General features: G+C 57.4%; 4 protein-coding genes across 4 annotated transcripts; 3 read left to right on the forward strand and 1 right to left on the reverse strand.

The window, feature by feature from the left end:
• Positions 1-205: 205 nt before the first annotated feature.
• On the forward strand, positions 206-2,722 carry MKK02DRAFT_25875 (eukaryotic translation initiation factor eIF2A-domain-containing protein; the record flags this gene model as incomplete). Its single annotated transcript, XM_053087106.1, has 6 exons — positions 206-300; positions 349-534; positions 584-773; positions 828-1,646; positions 1,690-2,271; positions 2,321-2,722. The coding sequence occupies 6 exons, from the start codon at positions 206-208 to the stop codon at positions 2,720-2,722; spliced, it is 2,274 nt and encodes a 757-aa protein (XP_052945251.1).
• A 101-nt stretch (positions 2,723-2,823) lies between these two features.
• Positions 2,824-6,609, reverse strand: MKK02DRAFT_44165 (uncharacterized protein; the record flags this gene model as incomplete). Its single annotated transcript, XM_053092809.1, has 17 exons — positions 2,824-3,126; positions 3,174-3,320; positions 3,367-3,486; positions 3,540-3,770; positions 3,828-3,913; positions 3,968-4,100; positions 4,146-4,245; positions 4,296-4,711; positions 4,760-4,920; positions 4,974-5,048; positions 5,094-5,278; positions 5,324-5,590; positions 5,639-5,783; positions 5,912-6,137; positions 6,259-6,353; positions 6,454-6,492; positions 6,543-6,609. The coding sequence occupies 17 exons, from the start codon at positions 6,607-6,609 to the stop codon at positions 2,824-2,826; spliced, it is 2,796 nt and encodes a 931-aa protein (XP_052945252.1).
• Positions 6,610-7,912: 1,303 nt separating this feature from the next.
• MKK02DRAFT_27136 (uncharacterized protein) lies at positions 7,913-9,333 on the forward strand (the record flags this gene model as incomplete). Its single annotated transcript, XM_053087311.1, has 8 exons — positions 7,913-8,074; positions 8,127-8,188; positions 8,233-8,297; positions 8,355-8,476; positions 8,526-8,721; positions 8,766-8,915; positions 8,980-9,053; positions 9,130-9,333. 8 exons carry the CDS (start codon positions 7,913-7,915, stop codon positions 9,331-9,333), a joined length of 1,035 nt encoding a protein of 344 aa, XP_052945253.1.
• Positions 9,334-9,842: 509 nt separating this feature from the next.
• Positions 9,843-14,376, forward strand: MKK02DRAFT_25716 (uncharacterized protein; the record flags this gene model as incomplete). Its single annotated transcript, XM_053087078.1, has 9 exons — positions 9,843-10,425; positions 10,498-10,721; positions 10,770-11,835; positions 11,880-12,784; positions 12,827-13,262; positions 13,309-13,533; positions 13,585-13,842; positions 13,892-14,082; positions 14,134-14,376. The coding sequence occupies 9 exons, from the start codon at positions 9,843-9,845 to the stop codon at positions 14,374-14,376; spliced, it is 4,131 nt and encodes a 1,376-aa protein (XP_052945254.1).
• Positions 14,377-14,464: the final 88 nt, after the last annotated feature.

Raw genomic sequence — 14,464 nt, forward strand, 5'->3', positions numbered from 1 at the left:
TGCATAGCCAGAGCACTTTGGACCACACACAGACCTCATGCCTCAAGGTTTGGCAAATTGAGGAATGAGGAGTAGGGCATGTGCCACACTCGAAACGCCGGCGGAATTACGCGCTGTGGCTGGCGGCGAGCTTTCCAGAAGCTGGCTTTGTTCTCTGCTAAGCTTGTAGGCCCTCCTATAATTGTCAATACAAACAGCTACTATCATGTCGCTGCCTAACGGAAACGCTGCATACGATGAAGAGGAAGAGCTCGACCTCCAGGCGGAGCTGGATGAGGGGTTTGAGGATATTGAGCGAAAGTGAGCTGAGTGCTTCCTTTCCAGCCAAGAGCACAGCTTACTGCTTAGATACGCCGTCGATGCGCAGCAAGGCGTCGAGAACGTTGTGGTAGTAGACAACATTCCCATCATCGATGAAGGGAAGAAGCAGCGTTTGGTGGACAGGCTGAGGGCACTGTTCGACAAGGCGGGTGCTGGGGTCGAGGAGGACAGGATCTCGATGCCATGGGATGATGCAGCAGGGACGAACAAGGGGTGAGCTAATGCAGAGATCCCTCCTACAAGAGAAGAGCTAACGGTGCAGCTTCATCTTTGTCACCTACCCCGACGCGCAGCAGGCCGAGAACGCGCTCCGCGTACTCGACAACACTCCTTTCGGTGGAAAGCACACTCTCTACGTCAACCGCTTTGGCGACATTGAGCGATATGCTACCATGCCTATCGGCGATGCGGAGCTGCCGACTGGCTGGAAGGAGAAGCCTTACGTCGAGAAGGTAAGTCTAGCTGAGAATGCTTCCTTTCAGGAGGAGTTCAAGCTGACCTGCTAGGACCACCTCCGAAGCTGGCTTGGCGATGCCCAGGGACGCGACCAGTTCCTCACTTTCCGTGACGCCGATGTCAACATTCACTGGAATGGGCGGAACGGCAACACGGAGCCTGTCACCATTGAGGGCAAGCCTCTCAAGAACAGCAAGTGGGGAGAGCTGTACCTCCAGTGGTCCCCACTCGGAACCTACCTCGCTTCGCTCCACCGCGTCGGTGTCGCCCTCTGGTCCGGCCCCAAGCTGGACGGGCCTATCGGTGTCAATGTCCTTCGGTTCACCCACCCCGGAGTCCGGCTCGTCCAGTTCTCTCCATGCGAGAACTACCTGGTCACCTGGTCAGAGGACCCGCTCGAGAATTACGAGGGCCACCCCAATCCCGCTCTTCGCGAGACCTTCACCGCCGATGACGAGGGTAACCAGATCGTCGTCTGGGACGTCAAGGCCACCCGTGTCCTCCGTACCTTCCCCTACGAGCGCCCGTCGGCCGAGGATGGACGCGCAGCCGGCTCCTTCATCCCCTTCAAATTCTCCCCCGACGACCTCTACATTGCCAAGTGCAACGTCGGCGCCGGTATCGCCGTCTACGAGCTCCCCGGGATGGGCCTTTTGGACAAGAAGACCATCAAGATTGAGGGCGTGCAGGACTTTGAGTGGTGTCCCATCAGTGACAAGGACATTGAGGCGAAGAAGCAGGGCAAGGGCAAGTCGAGCATGCTGGCGTACTGGCAGCCCGAGGCGGTCAACCAGCCGGCTAGGGTCAACTTGATGGCGGTACCAAGTAGAGAGATCTTGAGGTCAAAGAACTTGTTCAACGTTACCGACGTGAGTCATAGGTGTTTTTGCTGAGGACAAAGCTGATCTTCAGTGCAAATTCTACTACCAAAACCAGGGCGACTACCTCTGTGTCAAGGTCGACCGTCACGCGCGGAAGGCCAAGACCAAGAAGGCCACTTCGTGCAACCTCGAAATTTACCGGTTGCGCGAAGCCAACATCCCCGTCGAAGTCATCGAGCTCAAAGACTTTGTCCCCTCCTTCGCCTGGGAGCCATACGGACAGCGGTTCGCTATCGTCTCCACCAATGACCCCAACCTCGGCGTCCAGGCCCCCGGTGTCGTCGTCAAGTACAGCTTGTCGTTCTACGCCCGGGACCCCAAAAAGGGCGATTTCGCCTGCATTCGGCAGTTTGACGGCAAGATTGCCAACATGCTCACTTGGTCGCCCAAGGGTCGGCACATCGCCTTGGCGTGCATGGGCAGTGCTACCAAGTACGACGTCGAGTTCTACGACCTGGACTTCACCACCGACGACAACCCAAACCGGAAGGAGGCGGAGCCAGGAGCGAACGTGACGCTCTTGGCGACAGAGGAGCACTTCGGTATCACCAACTTGGCTTGGGACCCAAGTGGTCGGTATGTCGCCACGTCTGCTTCGGCATGGCAACAATCGGTCAGTTTTCTGGTAGCACCCCGACGTGATGGGTAAGCTGACTTTACAGCCTGAACCTGGATACTCTATCTGGGACTTCAAGGGCCAGCAGCTCGTCCAGCAATCGCAGGAGAAGTTCAAGCAGTTCCTTTGGCGACCCCGTCCCCCCGCGCTCCTTCCCAAGGAGACGCAGAAGAAGGTCCGCAAGGAGCTCAAGGACTACTCGCGGCAATTCGACGAGGAGGACGCGGCCGAGGAGAACCGAGGTTCCGCCGAGAAGCTCGCTCAGCGCCAGCGGGAGATCTCCGAGTGGAACGCCTGGCGCGCACGGAATGTGGCCAAGGTCGAGGAGGAGCGCAAGGTCCGGGGCAAGGAGATCAAGAAGAAGGCGGCTGCAGAGGAGAAGGAGGAGAAGGTGGAGGAGTGGGTCGAGGAGTTGATCGACGAGACGGAGGAGACTATCATGGGTTAGAGGATTGCGGATGCATCCGGACCATTCGTTTTGTTGATGTCAAGGCATCTTCCGATTTGATCTCGAGCTTCAATCAATACAATTCAAATATCATGGATACACTAAGCGGTACTACTAGACTTGAACCAACATAGATGGCAGATCCGCCCTTCCTTCCCCTTTCCAACCTGGACTGCCGGTTCTTCCCCATCGACGTCCATCCGATCGTCCGCCAGCTGCCCGGCCGCAGGATGCCACATAGGCGATACGTCCACTGCGCACATTGCGCATGGCTGATCCAAGGTGGGGACGGTCGCAGGCGTGAGGAGGACGTGGTCCAGCCTGCGAGCTTTCCGAAGGAGGGCGAAGGTATCATCATGGGCCGGCAAGGACTTGTATGCCGCTGCGTATACCTGCAGGGCAGTCTGGGATATGAGCTACATATTCGATGTTCGAAAACGACACAACTCACTTCGTTCTGCTCTGGATCGATCTCGTGCGAATCGTAAATCACCCTGCCCTCTAGATCGTGCGCCTTACACCAACATCCGGGATTCATCACCCCCGCGCCTTCCTTGAACTTGGCTATTGTCGGCATCTCCTTCTTCCCTGGCTTGGCCTGCGAGATCAGCTCCACCCAACACAGCTCAGAAAAGGAGGCCTACCAAGGAGAACTCAAAGCCAAACTTGTAGCCAGATTGGTACGCGCAAGAAGGGTGGAACGGGATCTCGCAGTCCGTACAGTAGATGACCGCGCCGTCAAGCTGATTACAAAGCGAGCATACCTGACCATCAGCGCGGTCCCTTTGTTCAAAGGCCGAGCAGGAGTTGGACGTACTGTTGACCAGCGATCAAGAGGTAAGTTCGCAATCCCCTCGACGGCTTTCAGGACTGGTGGAGCGGTAAAGATGATCTCGGGTATCCATACGGAGCAGAGGATATGGGCCCAGCGTCGACCCTCGGTAGGCTTCAAGGCGGATAGCATGTCAAAGTCGGAGAGAACCTTTTTGGGCTTGATCTTGGTCGACAGGGCCGAAGTGTCGCGAGGGCAGAGCAAACATCTTGGTTCCTGAGATGTGTGAGCTACACTAGCCTCTCAGCCGTACGAGATGCGGTTGTAACTAACGAGGTTATTATCTTCGAGCTTGACGTTCAAGCATAGCTCGCACTCCCAGTTCGGACCCATGTCTTGCGGGGCAATCCCGTAACAAGCTGTATGGAATCAGCTGATTGCGCCCAAATTGCTTGAAGGAGGCTCGGACTGACCAGAATGCGCCGAGAATGTGCAAGTTTTGCACCTCGCCATGGTCGATTTTGGCTCCATCCTCCGGCAGCAGACGCAAGGGGGAAGCTTGGGAGGAGGGAGCGGTACTGGTGTCGATGCCCCACTTGTATCTCCCTGCTCTCGGTCAGTCAAGCCCGATACCAGCCGGTGGATGCTCACCTTGCCCTTCCTCGATAGGATGATGATGTCCTTCTTGTCGGATTTCTTACTATCATCCGCCTTTGCAAATGATATGACGCCGTACTTCCTGTAATTCGTGCTATCTTCATCAGCCGCCGTTCCAGGTGCCCAGGCGACAAGCAGACTCACCCGCAGTTCTCACACATCGCGTTCCCCGTGATGGACCTCGGACACCTCCACCACGCCCTACTTTCTCTCGTTCCACACGCCGCGCATTTGAGCTTGACACCCGTCGCCTGATCCGGCCCATATGTCGACTTTTCGCCATCCGAATCATCGCCATCTTCCCTGGCTCTGATTTTGCCTAGGGACGGCGCGCCCAAAGTCTGAGATTGGGTCTGACCCTTGCGCGTGTGGGCCGTAATTTTCGTGTGCGCCCGAACGGCCTCGTGCTCCGCCTTGAGCTGCTTGCCCTCGTAGATGTAGGAAAAGCGGAGGACTTCGCCCGGTGTCCTGCGGAGAACCTTGGAGATGGCGTGCGTGTCTAGACCGCCGCCGGCTTGTTCGAGCTCAAACGCGAATTTGGCGGATTCTTTGTCGGAGAACTGCTGCATAAGCTCGTGACGCAACACGAAAGGGGCGTCATAGCTTACAACGATAGGCTTGAACTCCTCATACTTCAGCGAGTTTAAGCGCTCGATGGCTCGATCTCGGCCCAGCATTGAAAAGCTAGTCGCGGCAATGTTGAGCCGCTCAGTGTCGTACGGCGGTACAGGCAGGTGAAGAGTGGCAACATCGGCCATATATTGGTTGACTGCTTCTTTAGCTGTGATTCTGCTGCTGCCGCCAAGCGTGTCGAAGACTCACGCGCTTCAGACGGGGTGCAGATGATATCAATCGTCGACTCATGTTTCCGCTCGCCAAGATCGTGTCCTCTTTCCACTGCGACATCAGTAAGGGTCTACCAGCATGTCCGGAAAGACGCACCGGCGATATGCCTTGACGGTCCCGCCTCACTGGTCTCCCCGAACTGCCGCCGCGCCGCACTTTCAGCCTCCTTCTGCTCCTCCCAGCTCGGCACATTCGCTTGGAACTTCTGCCCGACCCTCGTCGCAGCTTTGGGGAAGATCGGATCGTCCGCGTCCAACGTATCCTGCGCGATCGTATATTGACTGCACCTGGTCAGCTATTACTGCCATAAAGATCGAAAGACCCACCCAAAGTACCGCCATGGCCAACCTCGATAACAGACATCCGGTCTCGCCCCCGTCACATGCTTGTTCTTCTCCTTCTTATCTCCAGACGCACCCGCACCCTTCCCGCTCTTCCCATTCGCCGCTGTCGATCCGAATTGGAACTTTTTGTCCTGGACGTCCTGGTGCCGCTGAAGAGAGCACGTGATGCAGAACCACGAGTAGCCCTTGGCGGGCTTGTTGAGCAGTGGTGGGTTGAGGCAGTGCATGTGGTAGATGTTCTTGCATTGCCTTGGGGTCAGCTATGCTGTGTGCGAGGGGAAGAGACCGCGGACTTACTCGCACTTGATCGAGTCCTGTGAAGACGCCCATTCCTCGCACACGCAGCAGGAGCGATAGTTGTCGAGTAGGTCGGATACCATCTCTCGCTCTGTGACGACGTACTCGTAGCGAGTCATCAAGGTTTCCTTCACCTTTTGCGGAACTGAGCGGTCAGCGCAGGTCGCGGGTCCCCGGACAGCTCGTCGGACACGCTCATAAGATGCTCCATCCCCTTCGCCCAGAGCGGCCAGAGTGCCCATGCCATGTCCCATAGAGGAGGTCGAAACTTACTGTTATTCACCGCCTCAGTTCTGATCACCTCAAACTCGCGCTTTATATACGGATCAAAGAACCGCTGAAAGTAGAACCGGTCCGGCATCTTCTTCCACGCCAGGAGATCCTCGATCCGGTCCTTGTGCCGCACATAGCACTTGCCGCGGATGTGAGAGAGAGGTTGGACGTCCGTGTGGATCGCAGCGAGAAGGAGGCGGAAGTCGGAGACATTTCGACCGGAAATCTGAGGAGTCAGCATGCGCGCCTTGTGGGCGATTCGAGCTCTTTTCAAGGCGCTGGGCCTTTGGGGGACGCCAAGGATGAGAATATCCACTCGTGCCGCTCTAGGCAGGGAGAAGACCTACATCTGAGGGGCGGTAGTAGAGCGATATCCTGACTTGCGTCTCGGTCGAGGCCGCTTGACGACCCTTCCTTGGGGTCGCATTGGGCGGAAGGAACTCTATGATTCGAGCTATCATATATGGCGTACCTAAAAAGATCAGAGTCCATCGCAGTGAGTGATCATGGTCATGTTAGTGGAATGCTCGGGAACAACGCACCATCGCGGTCGGCCCATAAGGGTGAGACGTAAATATGGTCTGCCCAGATTAGCGAGTTGCTCCCTATCTCGAGCTGGGAGGTCAAGCACCATTTCGGAACACCAATTCTCCGTTGAGGAGCTTGGCAGACGTCTGGGGATACCCCAGGAGGACCATAGTAGTTGTTACCCCTTACAAAGGGGCAGAAACGAAGAAGTGAGAAGGCGGTAAAAACGATTTATCGACTGCTTTTGGCGAGATTTGGCGAAAGAGCCTGAAGCCTGAGGACCACCTCGTCAAGCTTGTGGCTTGCCTGGAATGGCGCTGTCTCCTCTAGACTCGCTCTTAACAATCCAGTTGAGAGCTGTCGAAAGACTCCGTCCGTGCAAGAGTTCCTGGTAGAAAGAGAGTGTGCGGGAAGATGAGGTAGAAAGGCAGAAGAGAAGGAGTGGAGGGGTCAAATCCCGGGCTGCACCCCCTGTGTGTGCGAGGTCGATCTCATGCTATCATCGACATCGCTTGATGGACTATGGATCTGCTACGGTACGGCATACGACAGCTGGCAACCGCTAGTCGGACACGCACTAGAAGACGATGCGTGGCCACGAGCGCCGGTTATGGGCCATAACAGCTGCAGCTGGAAATTGCCTTGAGGCCCAGTACCGCCAGTAACTATCACAGGGTCTCGCGCCCTACCGCCTTGCCTCCCGACGGTCTGACCAAATGATCCTCTGCAACCTCAACATCCCGGTACCGCGTCTCCCCAGTAGCTTCTAGCGCACGCAGGCTCCTCGGAGGTTTAGCCGGACAAGATGCCCCGCTCAATCGGCCGGGTGAAGCGGGCTGGATCGGTATCTCGACATCGAAGTCAAGCTCACCGTTGCCGCATCACTGAAGTAGTCTCCTTCGGTCTTTCTTCGCTAAGCTGCAGGGGCGAGCAGCGGGCAGCAAGACAGGCCTTTGCAGTCAAGGCGGTTCGCGTGATGCTGGCTGTACCTAGATGAAGGTCAAGCGGTGTGAGCAGGATGAGAGTGTCAGCACCCCGAGCGTAACCATATCAGGCAGGCATCCCCTCGTTCCCGCCACTTTTTCATCAGCGGCCAACCTTGACGATTCCCTGGTCGACCGAGGTACCGAGGCGGGGGTCTACCACGACCAGACCCGGAACTCCCCCACTCCCGGTCATCGGCTTTCCGCCGTTTTCGTTGTCGCTGGAATGGTATGCGCTACCTGTGCGGTCTGATCAGCTCACTGCTGGGGTCATCCATTCAAGAAGGTAGAGGGGTGAAAGAGGTATCAGACTTCAGATGTAATGCGAAGAATAGGGCCTTCGGGAAATGCTTCCGAGGTGGGATTGATGGAGTTGGCGCCGGTTGTACCAAGAGCCGGCCGACAACAGAAACCTCACACTGATCAATCCAGTACATCGACATCGACACTCTCATACATTCATCATCTGCATCAAGCTCTAGCAGTCAACATGCTCCGAAACGCTCTCCGCCCAGCTACGCTCTCCCGATCCCTCTTCTCGGCTCAGCAGTCCCGCTTTGCCTCATCTTTGGTCTACCTCGAGCACAAGGGTGGTAAACTCAATGACAGCTCGTTGAGCGCCGTCACAGCTGCAAAGAAGGTCGATGGCAATGTGCGTTGAGGTGTCTGCTCGAGATCGTGAGCTGGTAGCTGACAAATGGCAGGCTGCTGGTATACTAGTCGGATCCAAGTCGGACGTAGATAGCGTACTGTCTGAAGCGAAGAAGTGAGTGACACGCCCGATCTGTCGGGACTGAGCTCATAGGGCAGGATCGAGGGGCTTTCCAAGATCTACACTGCATCATCAGACGCATACGCCAACACCCTTGCTGAGAGTGAGTGACTGAGCTCTCGCCAAGGTGGCCAAAAGTGGCTAGATACTGAACTTCCAGATGTTGCACCACTCCTCGCCTCTTTCCTGCCGGAGAAGGGTATTACCCACTTCTTTGGTGCTCACACTGCCGTCGGGAAGAATGTCTTCCCTCGTCTCGCCGGTGCTCTCGATTCCTCCATGGTATATCCGTTCATATAACGGGATGATCGCGAATCTAGCTGATCCCAAGATTGCCGACATCGTTGCTCTTGAGGGCGAGGACACCTTCACCCGCCCAATCTACGCTGGTAACGCCATTCTCAAGATCAAGAGCAGTCCCAAGGACAAGATCAAGATCGTCACTGTCCGGACCACCGCTTTCGACAAGGCTGCGATCGGATCGGGTGCGGCCGAGGTGGAGGAGGTCAAGGAGGTCTCGGGCGACAGTAAGCCTTTTTTGTTGCTTTGAGAGATCGTCGCTGATGTCTAGGCACCACTAAATACATCTCAGAGGAACTTACCGTCTCATCACGGCCCGACCTGTCCTCGGCACCACGGGTAGTCTCAGGTGGACGGGCCCTGAAGAGTCAGGAGAGCTTCAGCAGTGTGCTGGACCCCCTTGCTGACGCACTGGGAGCAGGTAAGCTTCCCTCTACCCTCGCCTTTTGCTACGAAGAGATGGAGGAGTCAGCTTACACCACCAGCTGTCGGTGCATCTCGGGCTGCGGTCGATGCTGGTTACGCGGACAACTCGCTCCAGGTTGGCCAGACCGGAAAGGTGAGCATCAGCATCCATCGTCCTTCTTCCTCCTGTCTACTGTTCTACCTCGCGGGCGATCACAGCTGATGTTCAGGTCGTTGCTCCCGAATTATACATGGCCATCGGTATCTCTGGCGCCATCCAGCATTTGGCAGGTATGAAGGAGTCCAAGATGATCGTCGCTATCAACAAGGACGCCGACGCGCCCATCTTCCAGATTGCCGACGTCGGACTGGTGGCCGACCTTTTCAACGCAGTACCGGAGCTGGTGACCCAGGTTGAGAACGCGAAGAAGTAGTCGAGGAGGGGATCGATCGGACTTGTGCCTCCATGTTGTTATGTATCCTTCGCTTGACGCTTCCGTCTTTTTGCATGTCCGGAGCTGGTGCTGATCCGATCGACGTGTGAGGCGAGGCCTACATGGTAGGAAGCGCGGCCCCTCCTGTCATCTTGCTCATCCATAACCCAAGCCACGAGCCATCTCGATCCTATTAGAATTGGCTTAACGTAACTGCCGGATTGGGACAATTCGGGAGTTTCAAATCGCGTGAGTGGAGGGCAAGGGTTGGGCGCGAGAAAGGCCTATTGTTCCATGCCTTTGTTCTCATGCTCTCAGAATACCACCTATACACCCTGCCATGAAGCTATGGGCATCTATGGCCGGCGATAGAGCGTGCTAGGATTGCTTGGAGCGCTTGAGATTGTGAGTCTTGTCCCCGTTTCGAGCACAGGACGCATCTGAAACGTTCTATCAGGGACACCCACCCTCACCCAGAAGTCGACCGCCTTGAAAGATTGCACGGCGCCATGGCCTCTTCCTCGCTCCGGCCTCATGCGGTTCAGCGGCCACTACACTCTCCTACCGGCTCATCCGACCACACAACCACTCCCACTTCACCACACTTCTCCTCCCACCCGAATCCCCACCCTGCCCTGCCCAGAAGCCATCCGCATCCATATGCCAACCGCTCGGCCGACCTCCTCGCTTCCACTTCTACCCTCGCATCAACTACTCGTTCCCCCTCCCACCGCCCCGCTACGCCGCCGCTCCTCCATGCCCCCCCAGGCGTATCATTCTCGTCGTACCTCGCTGGCTGGACAGGCGAGCAATTACAGCAATTCCTCACGCAATGCAAGTGCGGTCACTATGCGGACACATTCCGGCGGAACGATATCGATGGGAGGGTACTGCTGGATCTCGACATGGCGAGTCTGAAGGAGATGGGAGTAACCAAGGTCGGCGAAAGGGTCAAGCTCCTCAGTGGGATAAAGGATCTCCGGAAGCGCGCGACGGGGCAGGTCACGTCAAATGCGGCCTCTATGGTGGGGAGATCGGTGGTGGAGCTGAGGCTCAACGGGACGGCTACTCCTAGTCCGGACTGGACAACTGGTGGAGGTCCCGGACTCAACCCCACTGCGGGCGTAGGCGGAGCGGGAGGCGGAGTGGGAATTAGCGGCGGAGTTGGCGGACTTGTGGTTCCCACTCGGCCAGGACATGAGCGCAGCCTGAGCCATACCGGCAGTCAGTCGAGTATGGGCGAGAGAAGGGAAAAGATCGATCGCAGCCTGAGCACGAGGCGGCCTGGAAATGCCCGACCACCACCCCTCGATCTGCACAGCTCGAGCAGGGGTCACGGCCCGTCGCTGTCGTACAGCCATCCGAACGGGAACGGATCGAGCACGGCGGTCAGCGCGGCGTCAATCTACGATGCGCCAGCTTCCGCCTTGACTCAGCGTGGACCGTCCTCGACTCCGCGTCCATCTACGCAGAACGGGCCTGTCTATCCCGGAAATTTGCAGCGGCCGTCAATATCCAGCCAGACAAGCTCGAGCGCTACCATCACTCCTGCCTCGCTCAATTCCTCTTCCACCATCAGCCGACCGCATCCCCTCCCTTCCAACCTCAATCTTCGGGCACCTCCTGCCCGGGATACGGCCAGACGATCGCCCAGTCCCATCAATGGCATTGATTCCGCAAGCTTCGTCGATCGGCCTCTACCCCCAGCACCTGGTTCCTCCGGCGGTCCGACGAGCTCTGCGGCAGAGTACGCTCGACAGCATGCTGGGACCCCCACACCGCCGAGCTGGCAGAGCAATCACGGAAAGGGACCATCTCCATCCTGTGCGGAACGGCGGGCGGCAACAGGGCACGGTCAGCCGTCTGTCTCGGCCCTTAGCGGCTCGAACGGGATACGCAAGCCACCTGCGTCGTCAGGCCCGTCGTTCGGCTCGACTCAGCAGAAGCAGCCCAGTCCTATCAAAGCCAAGTTCTCCGCCTTGGTCAACCGGAACCCTCAACCAGCGGTACATCCCTTCGCGGCCACTAGGGATCCAAAGGAAGTCGTGCCTCCCAAAGACCGCGAGCGGGAACGGGAGCTGTCGACACGAAGCGGGGATCACCATTCCGGCTCGCTACGGAATCAGACTGGCGGGTACTCTGTCGGTGCTGGACCGCTCAAGTCCAGCTCTTCTCGGACTGCACCGCCAGCACCCCCACCCGTAGCAGCGAATCCTCCACGCCAAAACTCCATCTCATCTGCATCTATCGGCTCCGGCTCGGTCATCAGCCTAGAAGAGGTCCGCAGGCAGGTCGTCAAATTCATCAACTCGGAAGATGGGACGACGCGGACGGTCAATGTCAGCAGCTGTACGAGTGGTGTCGAGGTGCTCGAGAGGGTGCTCAAGAAATTTGGCAAGTGGAACACCGGGAACGTGAGCTCGGAAGGCGAAAGTGACGAGGAGGGGGAGAGGCTGGAAGTGGATGGCTGGGGAGTGTACACGGACGACGCGGATCACAATTGTAAGTGCGCAACTCCTAGAACGGGAAGAAGCTGATATGTTTAGCCAAACCACTTTCGGAAGCTGCACTACTTGGCATCTGCCTCTCGCATCGGGATGGATCAGCGCTTCGGGAGAGAGGCCTTGTCCTTCGTCGATCAAGGAAATTCGGCAATCGCAAGAACATGTCCGAGTTCTTTGGCGAGCAGCCACCCGCTCCTCTCTCTCCCAAATCACCAACCTACTTTGGCGGCGGTCCTCGACTCGGAATCAGCCAGACCCAATCGTCCGACCCAGCCAACCTCCTCACACCTACCCGTACCCGCCGCGCCACCAATGCCAATGTCAACCGCGCGAGCATGGTATCCGTCATGTCCGGACTTGGTGTCGCTGTCACCGATCTACCACCTTCCCCATCTACCGTCGTTCGATCACCATCAACGGCTAGCTTCCTCCCCGGCAGTCGGAAAAAGATGTACAACTTTTTCGGTCACCGCCCACCCTCCGAGCTCATCTCGAACCATCTGGCGGAATACTTCCCTTCGGCCAAAAAGAAGGAGCTGGACAAGACGGTGCGGAAGAGCGTCTACCGGCAGTCCATCTACGGGGCCAAGCGAGGCAGTATCGCTCCAAGCGTGATGAGCGGGCGAGAGTCGTTCGACTTTGCGCCGTCTGCCAAGCCAAGTCCACCGCGGCGCCGTCCGACCAGTCGGATGACCATGACGAGTCCTCCCAGCTCAAGTGCCATCCCTGAAGAGGGAGAGGAGACGGGCGGCTCGGATGAGGCCCTCGGGCGGCCTGGCGTACCCCGGATGAGCGTCTCGGACGAGGCTGGCAGTATCCGCCGGCCCATGATCGACGGCGACACCTCTGCCAGTTCCGGGGCCGATTCGGACCGTCCTCCCCTCCTACCAGCGTTCGAACCATTCAATGAGAGCTTGTCAGATTCGCTCCAAGCATACTCGCGCTCGGTATCTGCCCCCAGCGTCGCATCGGCCATCCCGCCTAACAAGCGTGCCTCGCTCGCCCGGCCCAAGTCCATCTCGCAGCATGGTCGGCGGAACTCGGCGTCTTCGTCCCGGTCTCGCATGTCCACCTTTTCGCAGATGCGCAGGGCGCGCGATAGGTCCGACACGGCATCCATGCTCACTGTGGATGAGATCACGGCCGAGGTGGAGAACCGTCGGGCGTCGACTATCTCGTTTGACGAGACGAGCGATGAAGAGGAGATGGAGCCTGCGGTGGTAGGGACGGCTATCCTGGCGCCCCCGCAGGATATCGCCAATGTGGGGGACATGCCGGTGGACGAGGGGGACGGCAGCGAAGAGGCGGATGAGAGCGATGACGAAAGCGAGGAGGATAGCGATAGTGACGAGGACGAAGATGAGAGCGACGAGGAGGAGGACGCGGGCGAAGACGAGCATGGGAAGGCGTATACCTCAACGGGATGTGAGTCGTTTTGTTGTGGTTCAAAGGTCTAGAGCTGACGTTATAGCTGGACGCATCATCAAGTGGATCAAAGGCGCGCTCATTGGTGCTGGCTCCTTCGGCTCGGTCTACCTCGGGATGGACGCCCAGTCTGGTCTGCTTATGGCTGTCAAGCAGGTCGAGCTGGGGTCGGGCAAAAACGTCGAGCGCAAGAGAGGGATGATTGAAGCGCTGGAGAGGGAGATCGAGCTCTTGAAGGAGTTGCAGCATGAGAATATCGTGCAATACCTCGGTGAGATAGATATGTTCCTCGCTTCAGTGGAACAAGAAGCTGACGATGTAGACTCCTCGATCGACGGGACTCACCTGAACATTTTCCTCGAGTACGTTCCGGGCGGCTCTATCGCCGCGCTGCTCAACAATTACGGGGCGTTCGAGGAGGCGTTGGTACGCAACTTTGTTCGGCAGATCTTGACGGGTCTGAACTACCTGCATGAGCGGGAAATCATTCATCGGGATATTAAGGGGGCGAACATCCTCGTTGATAACAAGGGAGGGATCAAGATATCCGACTTTGGAATCAGCAAGAAGGTCGAGAGCAGTAAGTCTAGCCGTGTTGAGCCGTGAAGCGCAAAAGCTGACAAGCTCAGATCTGCTACAGGGGATAGGAGCGAGTCGGCCATCCCTCCAAGGTTCGGTCTTCTGGATGGCGCCTGAGATCGTCAAGCAGACGAGCTATACCTCAAAAGCGGATATCTGGTCCGTCGGGTGCTTGGTTGTGGAGATGTTGACGGGAACGCATCCTTGGTCGGACCTTACCCAGATGCAGGCGATCTTCAGAGTGAGCTAGCCTTGGCCTTTTTGATGCCAAAGCGGAAGCTGACGGATCTAGATCGGCCAAGCAAACATCCCAGCCATCCCATCCGATATCTCTCCCCAGGCGCTTGACCTTCTCAACAGCACCTTTGAGATCGACCATACGAAACGGCCTACCGCGACCGAGCTGCTGGAATGTGACTTCCTTACTGCGCGACCAAAGACGGTCATCATCAGTGAGGCGCAGGCCAAGGCGAGCATGGCGGCCGTACATGCGGGCGCGCAAAGGGGGATGCAGATGATGGCAACGAAGGGTTAGCCTGGGCGACCTAGGCAGGGGAGGGGTGTTGGGGAGTCAGGGCATCTGTGCAGACATCATGAGGCTAGTCTGGATTTGCATTGTATGA

This window comes from Dioszegia hungarica (genome assembly GCF_025882075.1).
Source record: "Dioszegia hungarica strain PDD-24b-2 chromosome Unknown MKK02contig_8, whole genome shotgun sequence".
Classification (NCBI taxonomy): Eukaryota; Fungi; Basidiomycota; class Tremellomycetes; order Tremellales; family Bulleribasidiaceae; genus Dioszegia; species Dioszegia hungarica.